The sequence below is a fragment of the Gavia stellata genome, chromosome 11 (assembly GCF_030936135.1).
Source record: "Gavia stellata isolate bGavSte3 chromosome 11, bGavSte3.hap2, whole genome shotgun sequence".
Taxonomy (NCBI): domain Eukaryota; kingdom Metazoa; phylum Chordata; class Aves; order Gaviiformes; family Gaviidae; genus Gavia; species Gavia stellata.
The window spans coordinates 29,365,159-29,392,524 of NC_082604.1; the positions used below are offsets into that span (position 1 = coordinate 29,365,159).

The following is a 27,366-nucleotide window of genomic DNA, read 5'->3' on the forward strand; positions in this document are numbered from 1 at the left end:
GCAGATGCAGCCACCATACCACCAGCAGCAATGGAGCTGTACTGGCTGCTGCTGGATGCCTTTGCCATTGCTCCTGCATTGAGCATGGCTCTTCCAGCTGGGAGTTCATGAAAAAGAATCTATTTTCTACTCTCTTTAATGTACTCTTGGGGAAAAGACTTGGAAGAGCAAGTTTTCTGCAGGCAATTTTGGTGTGATTTCCTTGGATACTAAATAACCCACAGAGTTATTTACCTGCTTTCAAACTGGAACAAAAGGATGAGAGTTCTCCTTTTGTCAGTTGTTACAGATGTTGAAGTGTGGTGCTCAGGCGTGAGTACAGAAATTTATTTGCAGAGAATTTTTTTTCGTACTTTTGTATTTCATATAAAGAACACACATTGCATTTGGCTCATAATTTCAGTTTATTATCAAAATGTTTTTATCAGATGACAAACTCAGAAAGCTGAAAGGAACATAGGTTTTTAAATATACCTATTGTAGCAGTCATCTGAGGTATCTGGTACTTATTTTTGGAAATCTGTTTGCTTTGATATACAAAGCAGCAAGTTCCTTTGCAATCTGCATGAGGATGTTCAATACATGTCATTGCAGATTTAAAGCCTTTTACCTTCCTACTTAAAGCTCCATTCTTGCAGTCAGCTGTGCAGCTTTACTGATGTGAGGACTGACATCGATCAGAACACGGACAAATTCTGCGCAGGATCAGACCCAAATGCTGCAAAAGTCAGCCTGAAAACTCGAGTATCGGTATACTCCATGGGAGAGCTCAGTTTTGTAGGCTTCGTCTTATTGCCTAATACCATGCTTTACTCAAATTTCCCAGTTCTATGCAGTCACTGATAAAATATATTACAAGACTTCAAGTCAAAAGTGTAGCTCAGATTTAAATATAAAAACTATGATTTATACATTACTAGAAACTTTAAAAAAGATCAACTTTAGAGAAAGCAAGAAAAAGCTTAGAAAACTGTGAAAGGGTCTTTGATCACAATCTTACAGATTACATGTTCAGAAATTAATAAATTACCTACAATTTCAGTTTGGCTGGAAAGCAGTAAATAAACTGTTGTAAATGGTGACTTCAGATAATACACACTGGAATAATTAGTGAGAAGTTACTTAACTTAATTACAGCAGGTCTTTGGACTCCTCTTGTATAAATGGTTTCAAGTAAAAATGAAAACATTTGGTAGAACAGGTTCATCATAACAGCAGAGGGTACAAAGTCTGACACTTCGGATATAAACTGTTGTCTCGTTATCATGTTATGATGTCTAAAACTGCTTAATATTTCCTTCCTTCCTTCCTCCGCTTGGTCAGAAATACGCATTCACCGCCCAGTGGGAGATAATGTGTTATACTTTGACATTGAAAAAAAAAAAAAAAAAAATCCAAAAAGCCACTGGCCGGGGAAACAGGCTTAGCTGCAAGTGAAATGTTACTGTACACTGTCAAGTGATTTAGATTCTACAGGGTTCAGTGACAGGAAAAGCAGCCGATCAGCTACAGCAGCTAATTGCTGCATTGGCATTCGTCCTTCATTTGATGTTTTGATGTGTGTGTGGTTTTTTATTATTATTTTTTTATTTTTGCCTGTTTACTAAGAATTACAGTGACTACTCTAGTGTATTTCCCTCGGTTTTCTTCCTTCCTTCCCTGCTGAAAAGTAGTTCAAAATCTCTCTTTTTCTGGAAAGCTTCTGGAGATGCAAGGCTTACAGTTCTGTCACCAAACTCGGCACTTTTTAGCAGGATCCATGTAGTTTGTCTTGGTGCATGAAAAGGCTTCAGAAAACTCCGGGGAGTTTTGCAATGATCCTATGACCCTTTAAAACAAAAGAACAACATCTTGTCATTGTTGCTTGCCTTTGTTTAAAACAAACAAGAAGACCCATATTTTGTAACTTCTTTTTTTGCGTCCCCTCAAAATACTGTGGGAAACGCCTGTATTTCTGAACCCTGACTGTTGCTGCCCTTTCACCTCACGTAGTGGCTGTATTTTCTGTTTTCAGTTTGTATGGTCCCTACTGGGACTCCCCAAAATACAGGACCTGTCCCTTCTCAAAACTTCCATTTATTTCACTAGGAACAGGTTTATTGCTTGTTGTTAGTTTTCACTGAGAATTTTTTCAGACATGTTTTGCTGACACATTTCTTGCTAAAGGGGAAACAAGACCCTGAGGTAGACGACTGTGGTGTAACTTTTCAGTGAATGTTCATTTACGTTTTTACACCAATCAAGTTTTAACTAAGATCATACTGCTTCTCTGGGCGTTCTCCACAAATGTTCCAGTGAATGAGCTTCCTGGAAAAAAGACTTTGTACAAAGAACAGCTTTCAAGCGAATATGACGATGTTCCAGCTAAAGCAGTTTTTGTATGTGTAATTGTGAACATGTGTGAATGTATCTGCTAGGAGTTGCTCATTCCTTCAGGAACAGAAATATAGCATGCCCATACCTATGCAAGAAAACAACTTCAGCTTCAAATGTCAAATATAGATACTGGTCCACATGGATTCTGGACCAGGAATTATTTGAAGAACTGTTTCTTTGAGTAATTTGTGGTTACTCTGTGAGTAATCTTACTCACTAGATTCAACAGAACCAGGAAGTGTCCACAGGAGTCGAGGTGAAGTCCAGCAGCTGACATCTGCAACAATTTGACTGTCTCTACCAGATCAAAAGCAAGGCTATTTGCTAACTGCTCTCAGGAGCCAGCAGCAGCGCAGGAGACAGCACGGAGAAATGATTACAAAAGAAATCATGCATTTGAGTGATCTAGCAGTGCTTCGTGGCTCTTAAGGACTAGAACTGCTAAAACAGATTTTGTGAGAAACAGAGCAAAAACTATTTTGGGTGTAATAAAACTCTACTTACATTTTTTATTAACAAACGGACAAAACAGCAGTGGGATAAGAATCCTGCTTCATTTACTCGTGTCCCCAGACTTGCAGGGATTTGGTACCTCAGCAGGGCTTGACCTGTATCTGTTACTGTACTTGCTACGTTTTGATTTTCCATGTTAACGCTCAGATACAGATTCCCTTTCGCCTGCCTTTGACAATTACCTGAGGCATCTTCCTGTTAACTTATTTTTCTAGTGGACAAAAAATTCTACCCGTCCAGTGCTCAGAGTTTTTAGCCCATAAACTAAAACCATACTATGCAATTAACAATTTTTATGAAGAGCTGCCTGGCCTACCTCTCAGGAGGAATAGCCTGCAGGCAGTGTAGCAGGTGTTCAAACAAACAGCAACCCCCCCACACCAAATAATAAAAAAAAGGCACAGTGGGAGCCATTGTGACATTTTAATAGTATGTCATTAGGCAGTAATTTTGTGGGTATGTCTCGTGTACTGAAATGCTTTCTATTTCAGAGCTCTTGGGGGGGGGCTCATCCTGAAAATTACTTCACGTTCTAAAAATGTTAGTATGGTTTCTCATTAATACTTGTGTAATTCCCTATAAAGTTTATAACCTTTCACACTGTAAAACCAGCACAATACATGATGTAATATATCCAAGATATATGCAGATACAATGACACAAAGATCCTGAACTACTGAACTTCAAAGGACTCGTGACTCATACAAATTAGATATGCAAAGAGGAGGCACAGTTCTGAGGAACTGCTGCAGAGCCTCGTTAGCACTGTGACCAAATTCAGCTAATTGTAGGACGTGATGCATAAACTGCTTGTGGGAGAGATCTGCGGATAGTACAAAACCACCCCCAGCGAAATGCCAGTCAAGTAGCAACTGAAGGAACAGTCACTGCTTTCACTAAATATTTGAGTATGTGGGATAGACAAAGTAATTCTTTGGTGAAAAGCTGTTGAAAGAAAGATACTGGAATTAATGTACTGAATTGTATCAGGAGAGAAATCAGCTACTGTGTACATGAATCCTGGAGATGACACAGCCTTTCAAAGCTAACAGAGATGTTACTACTTGATCTCATGGCATTTGACCAAACAGATTTATTAGAGCAAAAACATTGTTACACTACTGATGAATAGGTTGCTCTGACTTAAGTTCAAAAGATTCTAGTCTGGCCCAAAGACTTCCGCCCTGAACAGCCAAAAAGTTCCTGCATGACTCTACTGAATCCAAGCCCACCTACTCTTAGGAAGGCTGACTGAGTACACAAGCCAGAAAATACAAATTTGCTTATTGCACCACAGCAGACGGGTTTGTTACTGACTGAGGGGCAGTGATCTCCCACCTAAAACTCACTTCTTTTCCTCCTGCAAGAGAGAACAGTGACCTCGTGTAACACTCAGGGCACAGCAGAGCCCCAGTCCTGGGCTGCAGGCATTATGAGTAATGCTGTTAACAGAACAGCGAAGACGAGCCAATCCACTCTGCTGGAACAGAAAAAGGTCCTTCTAGCTCTAGATGGCAAAGGCTATCGACAGGAGGTCATCTCTCTCTCAGGGCAATATTACTGTTTAAAAGAAGATGAATTCTTTTCCATGCTTGGAAGAGTAAAATCCTTGCACAGGTTAACTGGAGATTTTACCTGTGACTTTAGTGGAGGACGCAAGTCCATTCATAGCCTTTGGTCTTTATGAGAACCTTATCAGGAGCTACTGATAGGGTACTGAGCACCGGATTCCAGCCACAGTCACTGGGACTCTGCTGTAACAATCATGCACATTTGGTAACAGCCAGGTGATGGTGTTTGTGTCCTGTGACCACGACTGTTCAAAGCTTCTCAGTAGTGTGGATAGAATTAAGGTGTATCGTCTCAGGGGTGAGGACAACTCCCCCACAGCCTTATTCTGCCTGTGGAGTTTCCTGGGAAGGACTGTGCCTGGTTCTGAGAGCAGAGCTATGCGAGGGCTGGGAGGTCTAGAGGAACAGTCTGTCTTTCTGTCTCTTAACCATCTTCAGTGTGCTAGCCCATATATGTGTATATGCCTGTATCTACCCTGGCAAGTGCAACCTGGCTTTTTGTGTCGAGTTCTTTAAATTCTATAGCTAAAAGCTGCATTGCACCTAGGAACTGCATTGAAGATTATTATACATGCTGACCTGAATTTGCCTGGGCTGTGCACGTCAGTTTTGATGGAGTTCACAGCATATTCTGGTCTGTATGTTCCACACCATACCTATACGTGTAACAAAGAAAAGCATTTGTTAGACTTAAAATTGTCCAGGAAGAGACCTCCTGTCATTTCACTAAGAAATATTTAACGTCATGAGAATAAATTTCACATTAGAACATAGAGAAAAAAAATGTGTATTTTGTTAAAAAAAAAAAAAAGAAAAAGTATACCGTTGTCCTCAGACAAAGGCACGTGGGCACAAGAAACTGTCTACCGGACTTATTCATGTCTGAATTCATTTATTTAGGGAAGATAAAAATTACCCAACAAGACTTTATTTTCACTACTTTGTAGTGATCGCTGCTCAGCTTAGCAACTCTGCCAGCTCTTAGTAAAACTGTGAAAGTCAGCCTACTCTTGCTGACTTACTGTTAAACTGTAACTTCAAGTGATTTTCAAAGCCTTTAGTCAAGAAGTATAGAATACCTGTGCGAAGTTCAGAAAAAACAGCTGTTTATGGTTCATTTCAAGACCAGGAAGAAGTTTTTCTTTTCCATGCTTTTTCACAAAGTTTTCATAGGCCTGTAGAATGAATTGAGTAGAAATGTTACAACTTCCAGCCCACACAGTCAAAATGACACGATGACAAGGAGGAACATGGATTCTTTGACAGAATTAATCATGGACTACCTTGGCCAGCCATCTTGCCACATGCCACCTTTAAGCAGAAGACAACATGGCTATTTCTTAGTACTGCGATACCAGTGGCCTGACTGAATCAAGCCAGTTTTCTCACTGAATGGGCCTTACAGTACTGTTTTACACCCGGTTTAGTGAAGCTGCCCAAATTACACTGGAATATATGGTAAGAGAAACAGGCTTGAAGAAGGCAATTTACTGTAGCAAAAAGAAGTCAAGGCTACTGGAATAGTTTCAGTAAGATGGGTACACCCAGATAACAAGATTTTTGTGTAATTGCATCTTTTTACAGGGGAAGAAATTCAGAATGCAAAGGAAGACAGTTGTGTTCTGAAATACAGTAGCTACAGAGAGTTAGTGCTATTCTTCAGCAAGCTTTATAATAATTAATGTATTAAATTCCATTGGACTGTTACATATTTACCTAGCAAATCCTTTCACAGGGTTAATTAATGACTGCATAAAGCAAGGTGGTTCTGTGTTAAAAAAGTAGACTATGTATGTTCTGTAACGGAAATGACTGTGAGATTCTCTGACGTCAGATGAGGGGTAGGTATAGTGAAGCATCAGCAAGCTCTGCGCTAAACCAGCCTCCAAATCATCGGGGTTCAGAGCTCTCTGTATAAAGATTCGCCTGCAGCAGCTCTGCCTCCTGCAGGTTCTGTGCATCAGGCATTACTATGCAAGGTAACTGAGGGCAACTGGCAGTAAAGATCCACACAGAAAAGCATGCTGCTGTGCTGCTTTCTAAGGCACAGTCCCAAAACAAGCATACCTAAGGTGTCTCACATGATTTGGGGATTCCTGGTGCGTGGATCTGTGGCTAAGTGACTGGGCTGGGCAAACCAGCCTGCCTCTGCTTAAGGAGGCACAAATGATCTCCAAGACAATCAAGATGTGATCAGAGGATTCATTCCTCCCCCATTTGTTCATCTTTCCCTCTTCCCCTTCTTCTTGCCATTAGACTTGAGAGATGTGGGGTAAAAAGGTTCAGTGTGGCAAAAACCCATTCTTCTCTCTGATTCTACAGAACACTTGACTTTGCTGAACTGTTTACAGTTTTTCTCTCAAATGTTTATCACATAAATGTATTTCATATTTTTTTGTCAACTACTGGGTTAGTCTAAAATACCACACTTATGGTAAGACATGCTTCCCCTGTGTACGATGCAGAGTTCCAGGAACCAATTTTACTAGCACAAAACTGGTTCTGCAGGGAGAAGACATCAATTTTATCAATTATCTAATGTTGCATTATGAATGGTAGATTTTTTTCATTGTGGTTTTGTTCTTTTTTTAAAAAAAAAAAAACAAATTGCAGAAGACTTTAAAACCTTTCCATAGTAAGAACAGCTGCTTTCGTGTTTCTTATGAAGACCATGTGTCAAACAACGTGTTGTTAGTGTACCATTACTGATAGAAAGATGCTGGCAAATTGGAGAAATGCTCTGACTGAAGTCAGTGCTAGGCTACCACACGAGTAAAGCCAATCAACTGCACAAGTGCAAGTTGAGGGATGAGCGGTCTACTGGTCTACTGAAAAGGCTCTGAAGTTTTAGTGGATAACAAGCTGAACAAGAGCCAACAGTGCCACAGTATTGCAAAAAAGGCAAGTGTCATACTGGGATGTATAAACAGAAGTGTCTCATATAAGATATATGAAGTAATCCTTCTACTCTACTTGGCACTGGCCAGGTCTCAGCTGGAGCACTCTCTCCAGTTTTGGGCACTGTGCTTCAAGAAGGATGTGGACCAACTGGAGAGAGTCCAGAAGAAAGCAGCAAGAATGAGCAGAGGTCTAGCAAACATGACCTATGAGGAAAGACTGAAAGAATTGGGTTTGTTTAGTCTAAAGAGAAGAAGTCTGGGCCTTCAAGTATGTAGCAGTCTTCAAATACGTAAAAGGTCGCAGAAAAGAAAGGAACGGATTGCTCTCTGTTTCCAGTGTTGAAAGGGAAGACATGGCACTCGAACTGCAGCAAGGAGGTAGCGGAACTTCTCTTGGGGTATGTTTGAATGATACAGAAATGGTTGATTCTATCTGCTAGGAGGCGGGGGTGGGATGGACTAGGTGACCTCTCAAGATTCCTTTTGGACCTTTTTTTATTATTTATATGATGTCATAATAATTATGAGTATCTAAATTTTTTTGGTAATACTTCTGACCTTCTAATTTTTCTCTGGCTACTCCCATTCCTTTCAGAAAGAATATCCCCTTTTATGAGTCTGTACTGTATGCTAGTAATTGAAGATCAGACTAATCTAATATGCCAGACTGACACCTCTTTTAGGCTTCAAAATCATTCTTTAAACTCTCACTAATAATTGTATTTGCCCTCAAACATGTATATTTCTAGTGAAGCAAGTGTTGGTGATGGCTTTGCAGAAGCTGTGATGGTAACTTTGAGAAGTGTGAGTTGGCCTGTGCATCCCAGTGGACACTTTGTTGAGGAATGACAGCGCTCCAGTTGTCAAGTGCTGAATGTTTTGCTATGGAACAAGGATATCAGGGAAGGAGAGGGAGGATCGTGTTACTACGGCCCACAACCATCAGATTTGCAAGTAACAAGAAAAGGTCCCATAGAAGCTGACGTGCTTCTCACCTCCCAACCCGCATTCATGAAGAGAAGGCTTCTGCTTCTTTTACTTTCAGTCTCAAAGGTGGCCAATCTAAGGGGTTAAGTATCTAGTTCAGGAAGACAACGGAAGGAAATCCAAGAAGCATACAAGCTCCCACAGAGGCTTAGCGCGAGGAGTCCAGATGTCACTGACATCTTCGGATACCTGTACAGGGGACCCAAGTCACTTGTACAAGATGATATTTTGAACAGTTTTTTGAACAGTGAATAGCGTTCCGTGTAGGCAGAGACTGTTTATGGGTAGAGCTTAGAAGAAAGTCATTCTGTCCCTCCTTCCTGGCATAAAAAAGCTGGTGAAGACAGATAGCCAGAGGCAGACAGCTGCTCAGTCTCATCAGTTTAGTTAGGTGATGGTCCAAGTGTGATTCATTAAATGTTTTCATTCTGCAAATTCCCTATTCGCAAAAGGAAAAAATAAAAAAATCTAGAGAAAGAAGTCATCTGAAAAAGAGTGCACTAAGAACAGATAATATGTGTCCTGAAATAATTAACGGGATGAAAGAAATACAACAGCTGGTCAATAGTTTTAAACCATGCCTCGATGATGCAGTAGGTATGGTCCTGTCCCTAACACAAAAATAAGGTTTCTTCTTCAAAGCCTCTGAAATTAATTTTCTTAATCTATGATGGTTTCAGCTAAAACAGAAAAATAGCTACTTCTTACCTTATATGCTTGTCTAACACCCCCGTTATCAGCAATGTTTTCTCCGAGTGTGTTGATTCCACTCAGCTGTAAAATAGAAAGGAAAAGTACAGTTTTCTGAAAAGAAGAGCTTTTCCAGGACCTGTAATGCCAAACTTTGTGCATTTTTCACTTTTTAAACGGGAGAATTCCCTTAAAATCTGAAGCTTTAGCAGAAGATTATGTTAACATCTCTGAAAAGTCTTTGCTTCCCTTGTCTCAAAATCCATGCAGATACTATTGTTTTCCCTAATCCTCTTCCTTCCCCTATAGGCACCTTTCTAGGATCCCGTATCTCTTTTGCCCAGATTTTGCGATGCTTAGTCATTGTTCATTCATTCTTCTTATTTTCTCCATGTCTTTAACCCTCAGCTTCTTACTACAGTTCCAATTAGAGGAAGTGGGCAGAATCTGTCCATATAGTCTGCGAAACAAGTTAAAATCCAAAATCCAAATAGTTGAAATGATCTGTTAACAGACATCAGCAAATCTGCTAGAAAGTCAGTATTTTCCTGCTATTAGGAAAGTTAGGTAACTCTTTGGTAGCAAGATACATAGAAGATATCTATTTAGCTGGTATGGTATTTGTAAGTCAGTGAAGTATCACTAAAAATGATGATGCTTTGGTAATGAAGAATCTGTAATTTTATTTTTAAAAACTTGTATTTTCAACCTTTAGCCCAAGATATTGGGCTATGATATTCAAAGCTGCAAAACAGAATCATCGTTAGATTGAATTTGATGTGTGAAAAAATGGCAGAAAAATATGTTGAAATATTATTCTCTATTTTTAATGGTCTCTCTGTGAGTCCCAACAGTTTAACACACAGATTAGGAAAACCTCAGGACTGGAAGTTTTATCTTTTCCCTACTCTGTATGACGGAATACACTGTCAGCTTCTAAAAAAAACAGACAGTAATAGTCGGAGAAATAGCTTCTTGTAAGTGTCTTCTCATTCACCACTTAACTCTAGGAGGTCCCATCCAAGAGAAATTTTGTTCCTTACAGAAAAACACGTGGTGGCACAGTTCAATGTCGCATGCGGTTATCCAGTGAAGACCAAAATAAACAAGGTAGATGTTAAAAGTAAGCAGTCTTCCACAAGGCAATGCAACTGGGTGCTTCTGTAGTAAACTGCTTTCCTTTCTTTACTGGGCAGCAGTCATCCAGGGGCTGACACTCACTTGTCATGCCACTTGCTGTTGTGGAAGATGCAGGACTGTGAACTAAAAGCTGCACTGGTGCAGTGTGCACCTTGGCTGACAGAATGATGGCAGCGCAGTTAGTAACTGTGGTTGAAATCCGCTATCTGCAGCCTTGGAGTATGGGCACTGCCAGCCTGGGACAGTGAAATCCCTATGGCAGCAGGGTGAGAGCTTAAACTGTCTCTAGATGATTAAAGCTGGGTTGTGTACTAGCGACAATGCAGGTGCATTAGCAGAGCATTTGGTCACCCCTGAAATGACAGGCTATGAAGTGCTGTGTTACATATACAGGGCAGTTTTGCAGCCTGCATTTAATAGGAACTGGACTGGTCTCCTGTTCACTGTGAATAATTATAACATCACTGTCACCTGTTTCTATGAGTTAATGGATATTGATCTTGGTGGGACACAGAACAGATCTGATCCTGCTAACTGTTCTCCTGAAATTAGAGCTTCCAGATGCAGACACTACACAGAATGCCTAATAATTTTAACTGACAGAATGCTATAAATGCAGTCACATTTAGATGGTCTGCCTCCCCTAAATCTGCATATCATCTTTTCCTCTCCTGCTGTACCCTGGTTCTTCTCAGACCTTTTTGCTCTGTAGTCCAGATGTTTCTCTGGGGGAAAGAGCAAGAAACTTTTGAGTGAAGGAAAGCAGCAGGCGGGATTTGTTTTGATGGGGATATATATTATTTGTGCATCAAGATTTGGGGAAATGAGGTTCAAACTTCCAAATTTTTTTTTTATGTTCCTTTGTGGAATTAAAAAAGAGCCTTTGAGGGCCCAGAAAGGCTTCTAGGACTGCCACTCATTCAGAATTTAGATCCTGCCTCTTTCAGAACAGTCAGTGTATGTGTGGAGTTTTTGCCACTATCTTTAATTTTAAGAATCTCTTTTGCTTTTTTTTTTTTTGGTGTCGTGGCAACAGCGTTGGCCATAAGCCAAGAGAGCATTCATGTGAATAAGGGTTTGCATGTTTAGGACATAAGATTTTGTGCTTCCTCGTTAAAAATAACATTGGTAATTACAAATAAATATGACATACATGCTGTCCACCTGCTAGGTCCCATGAGAAGTTTCCATACTGGTACACCATACACTGGGATAGCTCCTTAAAATTGCGTGCTGATTCTTCAGTCCACCAGTCTATAAGGTCTCCATTCTCATTAAAATTTCTGCCTGTAATAGTATGTTAACAGAATTATGTATACAGGAAAAGAGGTTTTTGATGCAGTAAGAAGGGTAGCAAGTAAGTATAGTCACTCATGCAAAAAAATCACTGTAATGAGGCAGTCATACAGATGATGTGCTTTTTTTTTTTTTTTTTTGCTAAGAGGGCTATATTTCAGTGGAGGAGAAAACCAAACAAGTTCAGAATGAATCAGAAGATGGGATTAAGGCTCTCTTAGGAAGCCTGGTATGGTTGTGACCTGTGACTCAATGCTGACCTGATCATAGTGCGGGTCTAGAAATGATCGATGTGGCTGGGCAGCAGGTCTGATAGCTAGACCATTGGGTTCACACCTATGCCAGCCTAGTGACACACCCTGTTCACCATTATGTGTAGTTTACGATGGTTTTTGATGTAATCTTTGAGAAAAGCAAGCGACCAGCAACTATATTAAAAGCCCTTGTGTGCCACAGGTCCACACCTTGGGCTGTTGCTGCAGCCTAGCAGCTACAGGAGTGTCTGTGGGATTCTTGGGATAGCGCTTTTGGGAATCATCATGGGGAAAAACACTGTAAAGCCTCGGAAATCCAGATTTGGTCTTATATAGGGAGACTTCATCTTCATTTTATCTGCCCCCTGGAATGATTAAGCACTAAAGCATTTAAAACATTCTGTGCATTGTAAGTCTTGCAACTAGCAACTCGGTGCCTTACCATTGTCATCAAAACCGTGTGTGATTTCATGACCGATGACCATGCCTATGCCACCATAATTCAGAGATTTGGGCTGGGATGCACTGAAGAAAGGGGGCTGCAAAATGCCAGCAGGGAAGACTGCAAAAAAAACCCACAATGCAATTAAGGCACTGCTTCATTATTCTATGTGCGCAGTGTGAACAGACCATTTTCATGGGCTTCAACCAAAGTCATGCTGTTCCCTCAGATTTACCAGCAACAGTAAGTGAACTGACACATGGTAATGGCTGTAGGATAGTAGGAACAGATCAGCAGGACCATTCCCCTACCCCCTCAAGCCTAGAGTAAAGTGAAATGGCTCTTCAGACACTTGCAAAATCATTATCAGCTTTTACTTTGTCTTTGTTACTATTTTACTTTGCAAAAAAAGCAGTTTACTTTTCCAATTTACAGCACTTAGCATTCTCAGACTCCTGTATCATTATTAAATAAACCTCACAACATCATGAAAAGTGGGAGGGTGGTCCCCTAGAAGAATAAATTATTTGATCATTGCCCCCACCACTATTCAGTCTCAGAGAGATGAATTTATTCTTCCACTGAAAATATCAGTAAGTCCCACTAGAATCAATAAAAATAGGCCAAGCTGGCAATGAAAGAACTGGAACAAAGCAGTTCTTTTCACCCACCTCTGTGCTCATTTTTCTAGTTCCTTTTAAGGAACAAATTAGTAAAAAAGAAATCATATTGCAATTGTGATCTTTTTATAAATGAAGAATTAAAAAAAAAAATCTGTAAAATACTCAGTTACACTTTATATCATCTCATGCAGGCCTCTTCCCTATACTTCAGCCTGTTGCAGCAATATAAAGTATTAATTCTCAGTGTGAATGAGATGTATGTAACTCTACGAAACTTGAACAAAAAAGAGGAATTAGATGATAGTTTTCACACAACAAGAGAAAGAAAACAGGTACTTCTTGCACTTCAGCGTAAATCCAGTACTGTTCTAGCAGTTTCTTTCAAGAGGAAAAAGAACCATGGGAAAATTGAAAAATAATAAACAGGTTAGAAAAAAACCCCTATTTCTGCTGTCCTGTGCAAACTGCTGCCTGCTGTCACAGTAACTCTATTACACTGTTAGTTCGACGTGGAATTAAATATCCAAATGTTTTGATGTTATTATCAGAAAGTATTGGTAGTAAAGACAAGAGTGTAAATGCCATCCTGTGTGATGGGCTATTTTGATGGCTGGCAAAACAGCGGTAACCAGAGTGTACAGCATCAGAACACCATTCTTTTTGGAGATTACTGCTAGCAAGATGTTACCTCAGAAGGATACGTGTCAGTCCTGGAGACCTGGAATATTACAGCTGTAACTCGCGTGGAGCTCAGCCTGTCTTTTGCTTGAAACCACAGGACCATCTTCCATCCCTGGAGGCAGACTTGCAGTTCAGTTTGTTTAAAACACTCTGCCACCTCATCCATTTTTAGAGTAAAATGTCAGAATTCATAGATTTTATTGATTTTTAACTCCACCCTTCTGAAAACAACTTATTCCATGACTTCTGTTACATAATACAGGTCTGAACTGGACAGGCTTTCCTCCCACAGTGGGATACATCTGAGTAGACATTCAAAGAAGAGAGAAGTGCAACTCCTTTGGGATCTAAAGGGCAGATTGTACTTCTCAGCTTTGTGAATATCCAAGGCAGGAAAAGGCATAAAATATTTCCCTCAGAATCTGTGCAGCCCTGGACAAAAGGAAACATGCTGCTTTTCTTCTTGAACATGTCTGAGAACAGCAATGCCTTTACCAGGACTGACTGTGTCGCACAGTATCAGTTCAATTTTGCATACCTGCCTGTGGGTCAGAGGTTCCTAAAGGAACATACGACAGGCTACCTTACTAGCAGCAGCTCAGCTGATTTTTTTGAGGTTGAGTGGCTTCCTTATGATCAGTGCTGCTGATGGAACAGTGAAGATAAGACCATATTAAAATGTAGTAATAGAGCTCTAAACTTCCTACACATCATGCACAGAACTCCCCTTTAGAGGGACTTTTTTTAAAAAGCATAATACTAAGCTAAGTCAGACATCACTCTAAAGATCAGACTGCTTTAATTATCCTGTGGCATGCCATTGCTAAAGGATGAAGTAAGAATTTATGGCTCTCATTAACTGCCAGTCACCAGTTTCAGTCTTCCGAATCGTGATTCCTTTTCTACGAATTACTGAACAAAGCTATTTTAAACAAAGCCTTCTAAGCAGATTTTTGTGCTAAATGTTCAGTGACGAGCTAAATGCTCACTTAGTTTTACCACCTGCCAAACTGACTGAACTCTTGCCATCCTTAACCAAGCAGTGCTGGTCAGTTAAATCAATATGGTTTTGTCTGTCTGTCTTGGATTTCACAATGCTTAGTTCATGTTTCACCTGTAGAACGCACTGCAAAGCCAGAACGGTTTGGGTTAACTGGGAAAGTTCATGAACCTTGGCAAGTATCACCAAAGTTTTGACTAGGACATGAAACCTAAAAATAGGTGAGTACTGTAGCCACTGAATTCCTATGCAAACAGCACCATTTGTAGTGGGCTGTATTCTCTTGTCCTGTTTACAACTGCACCAATACAAGGAGTTTTCTCCATGCCTCTTCATTCTTGCCTGCATGATGGTGAGGCTGACAACCCTGCAGTCCCACTGTGCTCAAAACTACTCTCTGTGATTCTGAGAGTGCAAGCTATTGCAAAGACACAGGCAACTAGCAGGAAAAGTCAGAATCATATTTACACAAGTTGCTTAGCAGCTCACCTGACTCAGCAAAATCTGAAAATCTAGGACTGCAGGACTTTTTTTAATCTTCATTTCTTCAGTGGGGACAGAAATAATTAAAAAGCAACAATCCTTTTGGAAAGCTTGGCTTAGTTTGTTGATTTCTTTCTTTATAAACCTGATGCTATTTCTTTAAACCTGCACTCGCAGAATCAAGACTCACGTGGTCAGGGGTGCTAAATGAACTATTTTTTTTTCACAGAAAACACCGATTAGTATGCTGTATTAAACAGACCCTGTAAAAACTGGAAGAAAACTGCATCCATTTCGCTTAGTGCAGCTGTGCTTGCAGGCTGAACAGCAGCAAGTGCTTTTTGCCATGTAATAAAAGTATGATACTTGGTCCCAAAATAAAGCTTCCGATTACCTCTGGTGCTACTGGAAGTCTTGCTGGCAGTGGTAGTCTCAGTGACATTATTTCTGACACTTTGATAAAGAAGTGGGACTATATCAGAAGCCATTACTGAAGACGGAAAAGAAGTGGTAATTTCAACCCTGGCAATGAAAATAATGTCTCCACCAAATATTTTCTTTGGAAGCCTTCATAAATAAACAAGAAATAATATTGTTTCATTTCTCTGCAGAGCCCTGCAGGACAAGGTTTTTTTCATTTTTTAGAGACTTGTTTTCAGGAGCTATGCATGGCTCATAGTACCTCACTAATGGCTTAGAAAGGACACTGCAATTTATGAAATGTGGGTAATAACATTTGCAGAACGGGTATGACAAATATTGTGAGGCATAATTAGTGTTGTAAAATGTTTCGTATTCTTGAAAGACTGCACCACTGTGAAGAGAGCAGCTATGGTTCACAGGAGGAGAAACCTCAGTGCTTCCATGCGGTTCTGATCTTTAGCTAGAATGGATTTTTTTTTTTTTTTTATTTCTTTAAAAGCATTTTAATGCTTTCTCTTCTATTTTAAGTTATTTTTAACCATGGATGGTTTTAGGTAGGCTGACATTAGAAATGTTTATACTCCAAAGCATTAAAAAACTATTTCATTGTACTGAACTTTTCTCTTACTTTTTAAATTTGATTTTTTCCTTGGTTTAATCTACCAGGTTTCCATTCTCCTTTTTCCAACACAAAAGAAGCAGAATTAAATGACACATCAGACAGTGAACCTGAAGTCATCTGGCAGACTTTAAATCTTGAGAACAGCAATTAAGGATGCAATTGAAATGGGACTACTTAAAGTAATACTAGTATGGAGCTCTTACATGCTGTGGTTCATAATTAGATCTTGAAGTGCTATAGACAAGATAGCTGGCGAGAGATATTCTGAGTAAACTTTGTCTTCTGGGAAATGCTGGTTTCATTGAGCCCCATCTGGTTTGTTCCCACTGTCATGATTATTTTTACATAGAGAAGGTGGTGACAGAGCCATGTAGGATTTCTGTCTGCTTGGGACTTGAAGGAGCTCTGGAACAGCGACCATATGCTCCAGAAGCAGTGACCCCGTAAGTTCCTGGTCCCATGCAGCATGGGACAAGTTTGCTTAGTACAGCTTATGTGAAGCTGATCGCTGTAGTTTGTCTTCTGAGCACTGCATCTTACAGCTGTGTATGGGAAAGTGCTGGAGATGAGGAAGTAGAAACTGAGAATAAGCTGTTTTTTGCACTAATATTTCAGCATTATTTCATCATCAAATGCAGAACATTTGTTGCCTTGATAATATGACATTTGTTTTAGACTGGTTCTCATTCTCTGTAATTACCCTTATGGAAAGCAAAGTGTACTGCTTCATGAGAAGAGGTATGGGGCTCTGTGATTCTGGCCTACCATGTGAAATGTTAGGGGATTCTCAGCAGGTCAACGAACTGGTGTATTCAATAACCAGCAGGATGAAATTCAACATCCTTCCCAAAGCCATACTAAATAAGCTTGTACAAAAGGATTATGAAGGGGCTATAAGGAATCGAAGCCACCTGTACTCTATGGCAGCAAGCTCCGTGACTTACTTTTAGTCAGTGTAAAGAGGTACTGTACTCCCTGCTCATCCCTTAAAAAAATAAAGGCTGGGGCTACCAAATTTACTTGGTCGTTAAACTTCTAGCCACTCCACACTGCTATTGCTTTCATGGCTGAATCCCAGGCCTCTGTCCTTGTTCTGCACAAAGGCAATTCAAAACATAAGGAGATGAAAACACTATGAATGAAACCTTTGATTTTGCTGCACTGAGGCGCTTCTGCAACCCCTATAACATTAAGATTGTTTCCCTTCTTGATTTTAAAAATACATACATATATAAAAATAATTTGGCCATTAAATCTGTATCCAGTTAATAAGTTGGTAAACCTTACCTATTTGATTTCTACTTGCTGAATAAAAAGCGTTGACAACAGCAGCTCCACTTATCCACCTAGTAACAACAGAAAAATAAATGTTAGAATTTCAGTTCTTAATGGCAGAGTTAATGATTACTGGAACAAACGTAGAAATTGAATAAGAGTCACAGAATAATTGATGTTCGAAAACACTTCTGGACACTGTCAAGTCCAATGCCCCTGTGCGCTCAGCCTCTCATCGTATCAGACACTCCAATCCCTTAATCATTTTAGTAGCCCTTTTCCTTCATTATTCAAACTGATTAACAACGATACTTAGTTTTTGTTTCTATTTCTGCTCATATCGCAGCACTGTACAGGCAGTATTTCCCATATGAAGAAACTGAAACACAGAAGCTGAGGTTATAATGGGATCTAAACATTTGGGGATAATGGAACTTTTTTTAAGACTGCTTACCTAAAAGGATTTCTGTGTCACCTGTCATTGTCATATATCCAGCTATTTCAAACACAAGTGCATTACAGGTATCAGATTTGAGACTATTATAATTTTTTCCTCAATACAATTTCTTGAGGAATGAAGATACATGCAAAGATCATCATGAGCTCTTGTGGCAGAGGCACGGCTTGATGCATAGTCCTATGGTTTAATTTAAGTAATACCTACTTTCCTTGATGAAGGCTTTCAGTGTTACTTTTGGGTCCATCTTGACACATGGGAAATAATGAGTTTTAACTCCTTTTTTCTAGTTTACAGTTTTACTGGCTTTCATCAGTGATTACCTAATGAAATTCCTAGAATCGCAAGCAGGGCTAGTGTTTTGATGTGGGTCATTATTGTACACATTTAATAATGTTTCAGAAAAGACGTCAGAGAAAATGAGATAATGATTCTACAAAATAAAATAGCTGGGCCTTACACAGCTGAAGTTGTATTTCCTAGCTCCATGCTCTCTGAGTGAAATTAATTTCTATGATAAATGATCTATTTGACAACTGTATTGCATATGCCAATCATAAGTGATGCAAAGTATTCTAACAGTGGCTATTGCTTCATTAAGTGAAAGTTAACTTGCAGAATAAATGGCAACTATCAGAGGATAACCAATTGTGGTTGATGTTTCCAGGCTCACTTTAGGTGATCTTTGAATGCAATTAAACCTATGGTAGTTACTCCTAACTCTCATGCTTGTGAGAACAAAATAGGAGTTGTGTTAAATTAAGCTGAAGCAATTGAACAAGCCAAGCCCAAACACAGCTTGAAGTCAAAACAGAAGTAAGGCTGTTAGGTGGAACGTAAATTTTCAGTTACTGATATGTAAATATAGAACAGCAAAAGCAACAACTGCAACTATTTATCCACAATAAAGACTATAGTTCTGAAAAGCTATGACATAGTATTTGGAAAATTCATAGTGGTGATTCCAGAGGGGTGAAGTATATACTTCATATTCTGAAAAGGTGAGAATTTGAAGATGCAAGATGACTGATTAGACCGAGTCTGAACAGTTGCAGTTTTTGATTTTTTTTTCTTAAAAAAGAAGTCTGGAACAGCACTAAGAAAATGATAAAGTAATTAGAAAAAGAAACACAGAATGATAGAAAAACTTAGGTTAAATGGACCTTTAGAAGCCATATGGCCCCACGTGAAGCTAACTAGATCAGGTTGCTTAGAGGCTTGTCCATTCAAGATTTGAGTATCTCCAAGGATGGAGATACAGAGAGCTCACAACCTCTCTGGGTCTTGTTTGACCACCCACATGGTGAAGTGTTTCCTAGCACCTAGTCAGAATTTTGCATGTTCCAACTTGTGTCTCTTCCCACTTTTCCTATCTCTGGGCAGCTCCAAGAAGAGTCAGGCTTCTCTATATCACCTCCCATTAGGCAGCTGAAGACAGCAGTAAGACCTCCCCTTAGTCTTTTCTTTTTTAGACTGTGCAAAGCTAGTTCTCTTATCCTCTCCTCTACGTAAATGATTTAGCTCTGCAGCCCTTATTCAAATGAACAGTCTTGCAAAGTTAGCATGGCCTATGGTGACCACAGTCATTTTTCTGATTTGGCTTAAATTAACTTCCAAATGGGGCAGAGCTGAGACAATAAGAGTAGCCAGTACAGCCAGGGAATGTGCCGTGTCAGTCTTTTGGTACAGCTACATTCTACATTAATACTTTAACTCAGAGCAGGAGTACATTTCTGAAGTAAATTCCTGCTCATCCTCATTTAAGCATGCTTACTTTGGCTCAGCAGTCTCTGAGCAAGAGAAACAAAATTCTCAGGCATGAAATTCATCTTTCAGATGAACTTAATGAAAAAGATGCTCTCCAGGAGTCCACTTAATCCACTCCGGGAGCTAAGGGACCAGACTAGACCTACTCCAGAATACTTAACCTTCTACACTGTCCCCCAATTTCTTTGCCCTACTTGCTAATGGAGGTCCAGCCTTTGAGAAATGAGCAATGCCCTCCTACTTGCTCTCTTCATGGAGGAAAAAGTACAGAAGGAAGGTCATTAAATCATCACTGATTACCCTCCAACCAAGTACCTCCTCCTGTGGAAACTGGATGAAAGACCATACACAGTATTTTTAAATACTTACTCTTCTTTGTCCACCTTTTCTCTAAGCTTTTTCAACCTTTTCTTTTGGGTAAATACTAAATTTTGAATAATGTTTTCAAAGTATTCTTCTTCTTTGTAGTTCAACTAAAAAGAAAGAGGGGAAAGTGGTGGTGTTACTGATTTGCAATAAAAGACACATGGATCTGGAAAATGTAGTCTTAAGCATGATGAGCTAAGTAATGCATCTTTAAGAGCATTTTCTGATCTACAATTAGAACTTGGGTTTGCAGTGCTCTGCTACATCACAGAGTTGATACTGTAGTTGGATATATCTTAGCAGCTGTGTAATTTTTCCCAGAGATCTTTATTCCCTCTATTTATATATATATATATATATATATATATATATAAATAGCGAAGTTCAGCATTTGCTGGTTTTGACCCTAACCTCTGGGAGTTGCTCGCTTGAAACCAGTAGCTACCAGCCCAGTAAGCTGCAATTCCACCTTAGAAAGAACACATGAATAAGGATCAAATGCTGGTTTAAAAAGCCTACTTTGGCTTTTTATATATCTGTATTTTTCAAAATTAAAACTTTGACTTCTAAGACATACTCTGCCTCAACATACATGTGTACTAAATACATTAATGGAGTTACTCTTACAAATGAACCTACAAGGTAAAAGAATACTGAGGTCACATTTTGCAGTGAAAAAGCTCAGATGCAGTTTAAATTATATTGGTAGTTCAATGTCATGCTTCAGGGACTAATTCCAATCCATGGATAAACAGGCACAGTTACTAAGTTATGTGTACTTGCATCCACTTCAACCAGTGTTACGTCAATCTGTGGCAGATGTAGAAATATCGGACTCAACACCATTGGCTCCATGTTCTATTCTAGCATATTTCCTCTAGAATTTATACATTCCCTTGAAATACCATCAGATACTTATCACCATCTGTAGTGGATCAGCTGTACTACGCTGGCTTTTAATACATCCTTATTTACACCTGTGCAGCTGAGCACAAGACTGAGTTATTCTGTGCAGATGCATATGGTTCGGCTTGGCTACGAAGGCAGATTCACCATCTTTTCTCTTCAGACCCTTTTCAAATTAAACCGCCTATTGTGGATACTTACCTCCTGGTATTCGCTGTTCAGCTTATTGTCATCAGTCACAATCTCATCTGGGTAGCCAATCCTCTCTCTAATTGCTGTTGCCTAGGGACAAGATAATTTGATATCCATACCAAATCCAGCCACATCTTTAAATCAATCATAAATTACATAATAAATGCAATGTGGAAGCAACTGAAGAAACCCCAGAATGTTAATTATATCTAGTTTTTGTTTACATTTTTTTATTCGTTGAAAGCACTGTACAGTTTATGGTTAAATATAACAATGGAAAATTCTAGAAAGTATGTTCTGTTCCTTCTTTCATAAGTGAATGTACAGAAATGTGCAAGAGACAACCAAACATACTTCAACTATGCTTCTGAGTTTAAAGTCTAGTTTAAACAAATAGTAGATCTCCTGAAATATTTGACATATTTTACAGCATCTAAAATAGAAGTAAAAGTCATAACTGGACGTTTTTTAACTTCAGTATATTATAGGAAAGCACACTTACAAAATTCCAGAAATTTGTGCAGTTTGACTCAGTTTGGGTTTGTATCCAAATTTCTTAACTAACTCCTGCACCTACACTGGAGTGAAAGGATTTATTTAAATGTTCCCAAATTTTGACAATTTGAAGTCCTGAAGAAATTTTTTTAACCCAAACCTTACTCAGTATCTTTTGATAGCCAAGTATTGCTTTGTATTTTATGGCAATGTCAGGAGTTATTAAAAAACCCCAAAGAACAAATGATTTTTTAGCAATTCTTTCTACTATTTCCATATAAATATGCCTTAATAAATTTAGCAGTAAAATCACATTATTTATACAAATAATTTTCTGATGTAGGCTATTCCCACAAACAAGGGAACATTATAAGCAACATGTGGAGAGCATGTGGGTTTCTGATCCTAAATTTTCAGACAGCTTGCATCTCGTTTTGTCAAATAAATTGTTCGTAACAGTGGAAGTATTTCATAAGACTTCGTACATATACTGTCTATGTCGAATCATAGTACCGAATTTATTTAGGATTTTCAGTTTACTACCTGACTTACACTGCCAATCCTGGTTTGAAGTTACTGTGTGGTTGTAACTGAACAATACGTGCAGCTATGGAAGTAACACTAGGAACGTACACAAGCACCAGTTCATATAACTGCATCTCTACTGTCTGATCACATCAGAATCAGTATAAGCTCACTGGGTGCCGTGACTGTCTTAGCGATCTGTTGCAGTCGTAGCTTTTTGCAGACTTTACAGTCTAGAGTTGTTTGATAAACCAGTAATATTTTGATAGTTATTTTAAATGTTTTTTTCTAAGATTTTTCTAACACAAAATTCTGGAGGAAGATACCAGGTCCCACTCTGTAATTAATAAACCCATGGTACTTTCCAAGCTTTTTTAAAATTATGTTTTAATAAAGGATTATCATTAAAACCAAAAACCTGAAGATTTGTTATTATCTTTACAGTATAACAAAACAGAGATGTAATAAATAGTTCTTTCAATTGCTTCACTCCCGATTCAGGGCTCTCTACAATTGATTTCTGTTACTTACTCCAGACTGACATGAACTGTCTGAAGCTACATCTTCCCTTAAAAGAGAACTCACTGATGATGTCCAGCCTGGGGCTTGACTTGTTGTTTTTGTCCTATCACTCCTAATAGCTGGTCAAATCACTGTAAATCGTTCCTTCTCATTTTCAGTACTACTTAACTAGTCCCTTAGTCACTGATTTGCCTGGAAGATCTTAATCTTGTATATAGATTCCTCCTATTTTGTGCATTTATCTCCATAGAGGCCCCTTCCCATGTAATCTGGATCTGATATAGGAAATCTGTGAGCTGCTGTGCCTATATAAACACAAATATATGTGGGTTTGTATATATAAAACAGTGATAGATGTTACTGCTTATTTTTTTCAAGAAAAACAACTGAAGTACTAATTTTTTTATAGAAACAACATTACCAATATTTAATATTTAACTTACTTTTTGTTCTGCTTTCTTTTTGGTTTCTGCATCCATCCAGGTAAGTTCATCTAAGGTTTTTATAAAAACATCACGTATATCTGCAATCATTTCCTCAACCTTGGAAAAAACATCAGTATGTTACAAATCCACGTAAAATGATCCAGTTATTTTTCCACAGTCATAGTTTGTTTACTACAGACATGTTTTTCCTGTACTAGCTGCTTGAGTGTATGCTATTTACAGGCCACACTCAAAATCTGGGGCTCAAGTTAAGTAGTACGTTTAGCTTGTCCTGTGGGAGGAAAGGGAACAGGCATGAGCTCACAAGGCACTGCAATTTAGTTATTCAGGTTACAAAAAATCTGACAGATATCCATCCGTTGGATGTTGTGCATCTGATCAAATTATTGTGGATATGTCAACCACAAAAAATGGTGTATCTTAAGCCTGGATTACAGTAGGAGTGACAGGAGTCAACTAAGGCTTAACATCAGGTTAATTTTCAGCAGTTTTCTGTGCAACTGAAGTTGCAGAAATAACTAATTGTCCCCACGCCCCATGTTGGCAGGATGGGAACTAGCATCAGCCTCAAAGAACAAGCAGTGCCTGTTCATTTCAGTAAGCGCTGTTCCTTGGGCGTGCGTATTGGCTTGCGCACGGTCCATTGCTAATGCACCAGTGGTGCTTTAGGCTCAAGGCTGGCTCACAGAACAAGCAGAGCAGGCAGATGCCTCTCTCCCTCCAAGTGCGCACACGTAATCTTCATATTTCACACGTTACTTCACACTGTGGTCATTTCCTTGGAAAGCAGGCCAGCTCAAGACAAGTAATGCAGAAGTACTTAGGCGCGAAGGAATGACTCTCCTAGCACATACGTTCTTGTTACTCCTCAGTGGTGCAGTGATTGAGAAGCAAACCTGAAGGTCAGGTTTTTTAGAAAGTGAATCTGCTATAGAGAGAAGGTTAATAAAAAGTGTAATCAAAGCTGTGTAAAGAACTGCATGGTAAGTGACAATTAAGTGACACATAGATGGAATACAGACTAAGTTCGTTAAAAGCTTTACCACATGTTTACTGTCTCCAGCAAATGCTTCCTCTACATATAATCGTCCCACTGCATTCTCCATGTTGCCATTGACATAGTTTGCACAACGACGCCAAACAGCAGTTTCTGATGTTGTGCCGTAAAGCGCCTGTGAAACATAAATATTAGGTAAAATAGTGACATCTGGGCCCACATAAGGTGAAGCAGAACGGTGACTGACGGGCAGACTGGTGTGTTTCAGAGGAGCCTAGCTGAACTTAAATACATGCATTCAGTTCACATTTGTGTTTATGGCAGTTAGGTGGACTCACCCTGTAATGGGAACATCTGTCACAGGCTGAGGAAATCCCAGAATCGTTAGCAATATTCTTTATCCTTCCAAAACATGAAAGGTACAAAGAAGAAAACTACTCTAAAAGCTAAGAATGGGAGAGGTTAAAGAGGAATACCCTGACACAAAGCTTTCACTGTTACAGGGATCTGTATTGCAGTTCCAGCTCTGACACGGCCATTGTGATTATGCATCAAATTAATTTCTGCAGTGGTAAGATTGCATTTTCCACCCAACCAGCAGCATCTGTCAGAGCCTCCCACCTTTGGGAGCTTGCAAAGTAGAAGCTTGTTTACTCTATGTGTTGTTGCTACAAGGTATGCAAGGATTTTGTCATGATAATGTACAAGTATGTGATAAAGCTGAGCTGATAATATAATGGTATGAGACCTGAATGCAAGGAATATAACAGACAGTGTCATTATAGGGCAACTGTCTGAAATCATGTTCTATAACGAAGTGCATGTTCCATAATGAAGCAGCTCCCCATCTCTTCAGAGGTACAGATCAATGACTTTTGGTGTTAGAAGCTCTGTAACTGCTACACCTTGAACTGCATCACTTGTATTGAAAAGGAAAATTACTAATGTTTCTTTTCACCCTAAAGCATTATGGACACAGGAATGGTCTTTTGAAAACATCACCAGTACAACACAGCACAGAGATACCTACTGCAGATCTCCCTGAAGAGCCTGTGATGTTGGAGCTTTTCGTAACTCATTACTGACAAATAGCTAAATAGACTAGAAAATCTGTCAGTCCTTAATCTATTTCTTTCTTAGATACTCCCTGCGCACATACAGGCTGCATCAGTAGTCATTTGCTTACATAGCAAAAGCTTATATAGCAAAAGTAAATACAAACCCTCTCCCCCAGAACTTAAAGCAAAACCAGTAATAAACATTAGCAGTACTGAGCTCAATTAAACTAATAACTAATTCAGAATGACTATGCAATGAAGATTCTGGCAGATCACTTTGTGCTGCTCAAGCTTATCCTAGTCAATCATAGTTCACTGGTCTCAGCATGACTTGGGTAAAGGGCTACTTCAGGCCATGGTGGACTTGCATCAGACCAGGATTGCCCTTCACAGGAACCCTGAGACAGACTCTTTTTAAGTAAGCCTAGTGTCACCGGAAGTGCACAAGAAAAAACAAGTGGTGCTTTCTACAGCAACAGAAACTTACCTGCTTATTAGTAAAAATAACATGCGATTAAAACGCATTACTGTGGATTTGTACATGTACAGTGCTGATGCGTCTGAAATTATGCCTCCTGATCTCATGGGGCATAAATTTGCAACTACAACATCATAGGGAACGCAGTTTTTTTCTCTTTAAATAAATCTTGGGAAAAAAGGAAGATACTGATTTGTTTCTTTGGTGGGAGTAATCATATCCTGAGGATACAGTTCCAGTAGCTGTAAGTATTAAACTAGTGCCATGATACTCCTCTGCATGCTCTTCCACCCCTGCATCTGTGCTTCTTGAGAGCAGATCTGCTGGAAGGGCACAGTTTTGACCAAATGTCACAGTGAAAACTGACAATTTGGCCTTGAGATGGAGAACCAAACACAAGTAAGTGATTTAGAGTGACAGCACAGCCCCTCAGTAACACATAGAGGCCCATCTACACGTGCAGTCTAGGCATCTGCTGAGATCTTTTTCCTGATTTCTTAAGGAAGTGGTTGCAGAATCCAATGATCTTTCTGCTAGGACACTGGCACTTCCCATAGCACGTTTTAAGCAATCTGTATTTAGAGCAAATGGAGTTTTGAATGAATAAATGACCCATCAGCCACACAACCCAGAAAAAAAATGGTATGGGAGATTCACGGAATGCCATAACTGTCCTAACATTTACATTTGAAAGCAAACTTAACAAGACAAATGCTAGTTTATTTCCACTGCATTTAGTGTGAGAAGCTCCAGCTATACTGTATCATGTATTATTGATTAAGTAGCAGACAATTGTATGATTTTATCCACAGACTATGGTAAAATCTTTTTCTGTTCTTCTTTCAAACTTTGGCATTTTTCTAAATGAAACTTCCTCAGTGAAGTCCTAAGATGTAGTGGGGGGTAACTTTAGTTTCTAGAGTGCAAAACATAGTATTCCCTGATGATGCAGACTAAGCAAATATGAAGCTTTATATAAAAATACTTTCATACTTTAAAGAGTAGGGGAAAAAGCCAAATCATCAATGAATAACACTGCCCTGTTCAGATATATAAAACTGACCAAACTGAACATTCGTTGACTTCCTCCAGTAATTATTATCTTTGTCTGTAACAAGCAGAATCTCCTTAAAAAGCTGCATATGCGTGTTAAAGTATTTCATATGTCACTAACAGATAAAACAAAATGGCCTTAACCTTTTTTAATGGAGCTCAGCAAACTTACAAAATAGAAAATTCTACTGTGGAAATACAAAGGACTTCCACCTCCAGTCTGTTTGTGAAATTGCTCAGCATTTCTTTAAAAGTCCTAAAATATCTGCAGGATCAAATGATTGAATAACAAGATTGGGACCATAACGTTTTGGCTTTGAATGTATTACTTTGGATGCCAAAGAGTTTGTAGCAAGTCAATCAGAACTGTAGAGTAATCATTTCCAAATAAACGGGACTGTTCTGTTACCAAAATGGGGATTACTTTAGATTCAGAAAAACATGGAGACCAAGTACCCGAACAGTGCTTTTCAAATCCACTCCAGCTAGCAAACATATATCATATAAATTATGTGTACACTCCAGCAGAAGCTTCAGCAAACACCTCTTAACTTTTGTGTGCAAAATACATTACATTGTTAAATACTACAACTACATAAAAAAATTATCTTTTGTGGTTCACAAAAGTCATCTTTACAACTTAGAAAAAGATTAATTTCTGCACCTTACGAAAAGCATTCCTTGTGTCCTTGTAGTTACGGCTTAGGCTGTTGACAAGATCCATTACGAATCTCCAGATCATGTAATTTTGAAGGTCTCTGTTTAACAAAACAACAATAATAAGCTGGTAATGTTTTTAGGCTTTTTAAGTTTACTGGATATAAAATG

The 27,366-nt window shown here is 39.1% G+C and overlaps 1 protein-coding gene across 1 annotated transcript in view; it reads right to left on the reverse strand.

Moving 5' to 3' along the window:
• Nucleotides 1-1,728: 1,728 nt before the first annotated feature.
• MME (membrane metalloendopeptidase) overlaps nucleotides 1,729-27,366 on the reverse strand; it is a 47,721-nt gene continuing 22,083 nt past the window's right edge. Inside the window, exons 11-22 of the mRNA XM_059822762.1 lie at nucleotides 27,203-27,296; nucleotides 23,996-24,124; nucleotides 22,950-23,048; nucleotides 20,974-21,054; nucleotides 19,870-19,973; nucleotides 17,289-17,347; nucleotides 12,170-12,289; nucleotides 11,331-11,464; nucleotides 9,056-9,121; nucleotides 5,540-5,635; nucleotides 5,040-5,116; nucleotides 1,729-1,828 (exon numbers count right to left, since the gene is read on the reverse strand). Coding sequence (XP_059678745.1) covers nucleotides 1,729-1,828; nucleotides 5,040-5,116; nucleotides 5,540-5,635; nucleotides 9,056-9,121; nucleotides 11,331-11,464; nucleotides 12,170-12,289; nucleotides 17,289-17,347; nucleotides 19,870-19,973; nucleotides 20,974-21,054; nucleotides 22,950-23,048; nucleotides 23,996-24,124; nucleotides 27,203-27,296 — 1,159 coding nt within the window. The remainder of the gene's footprint in view (nucleotides 1,829-5,039; nucleotides 5,117-5,539; nucleotides 5,636-9,055; nucleotides 9,122-11,330; nucleotides 11,465-12,169; nucleotides 12,290-17,288; nucleotides 17,348-19,869; nucleotides 19,974-20,973; nucleotides 21,055-22,949; nucleotides 23,049-23,995; nucleotides 24,125-27,202; nucleotides 27,297-27,366) is intronic.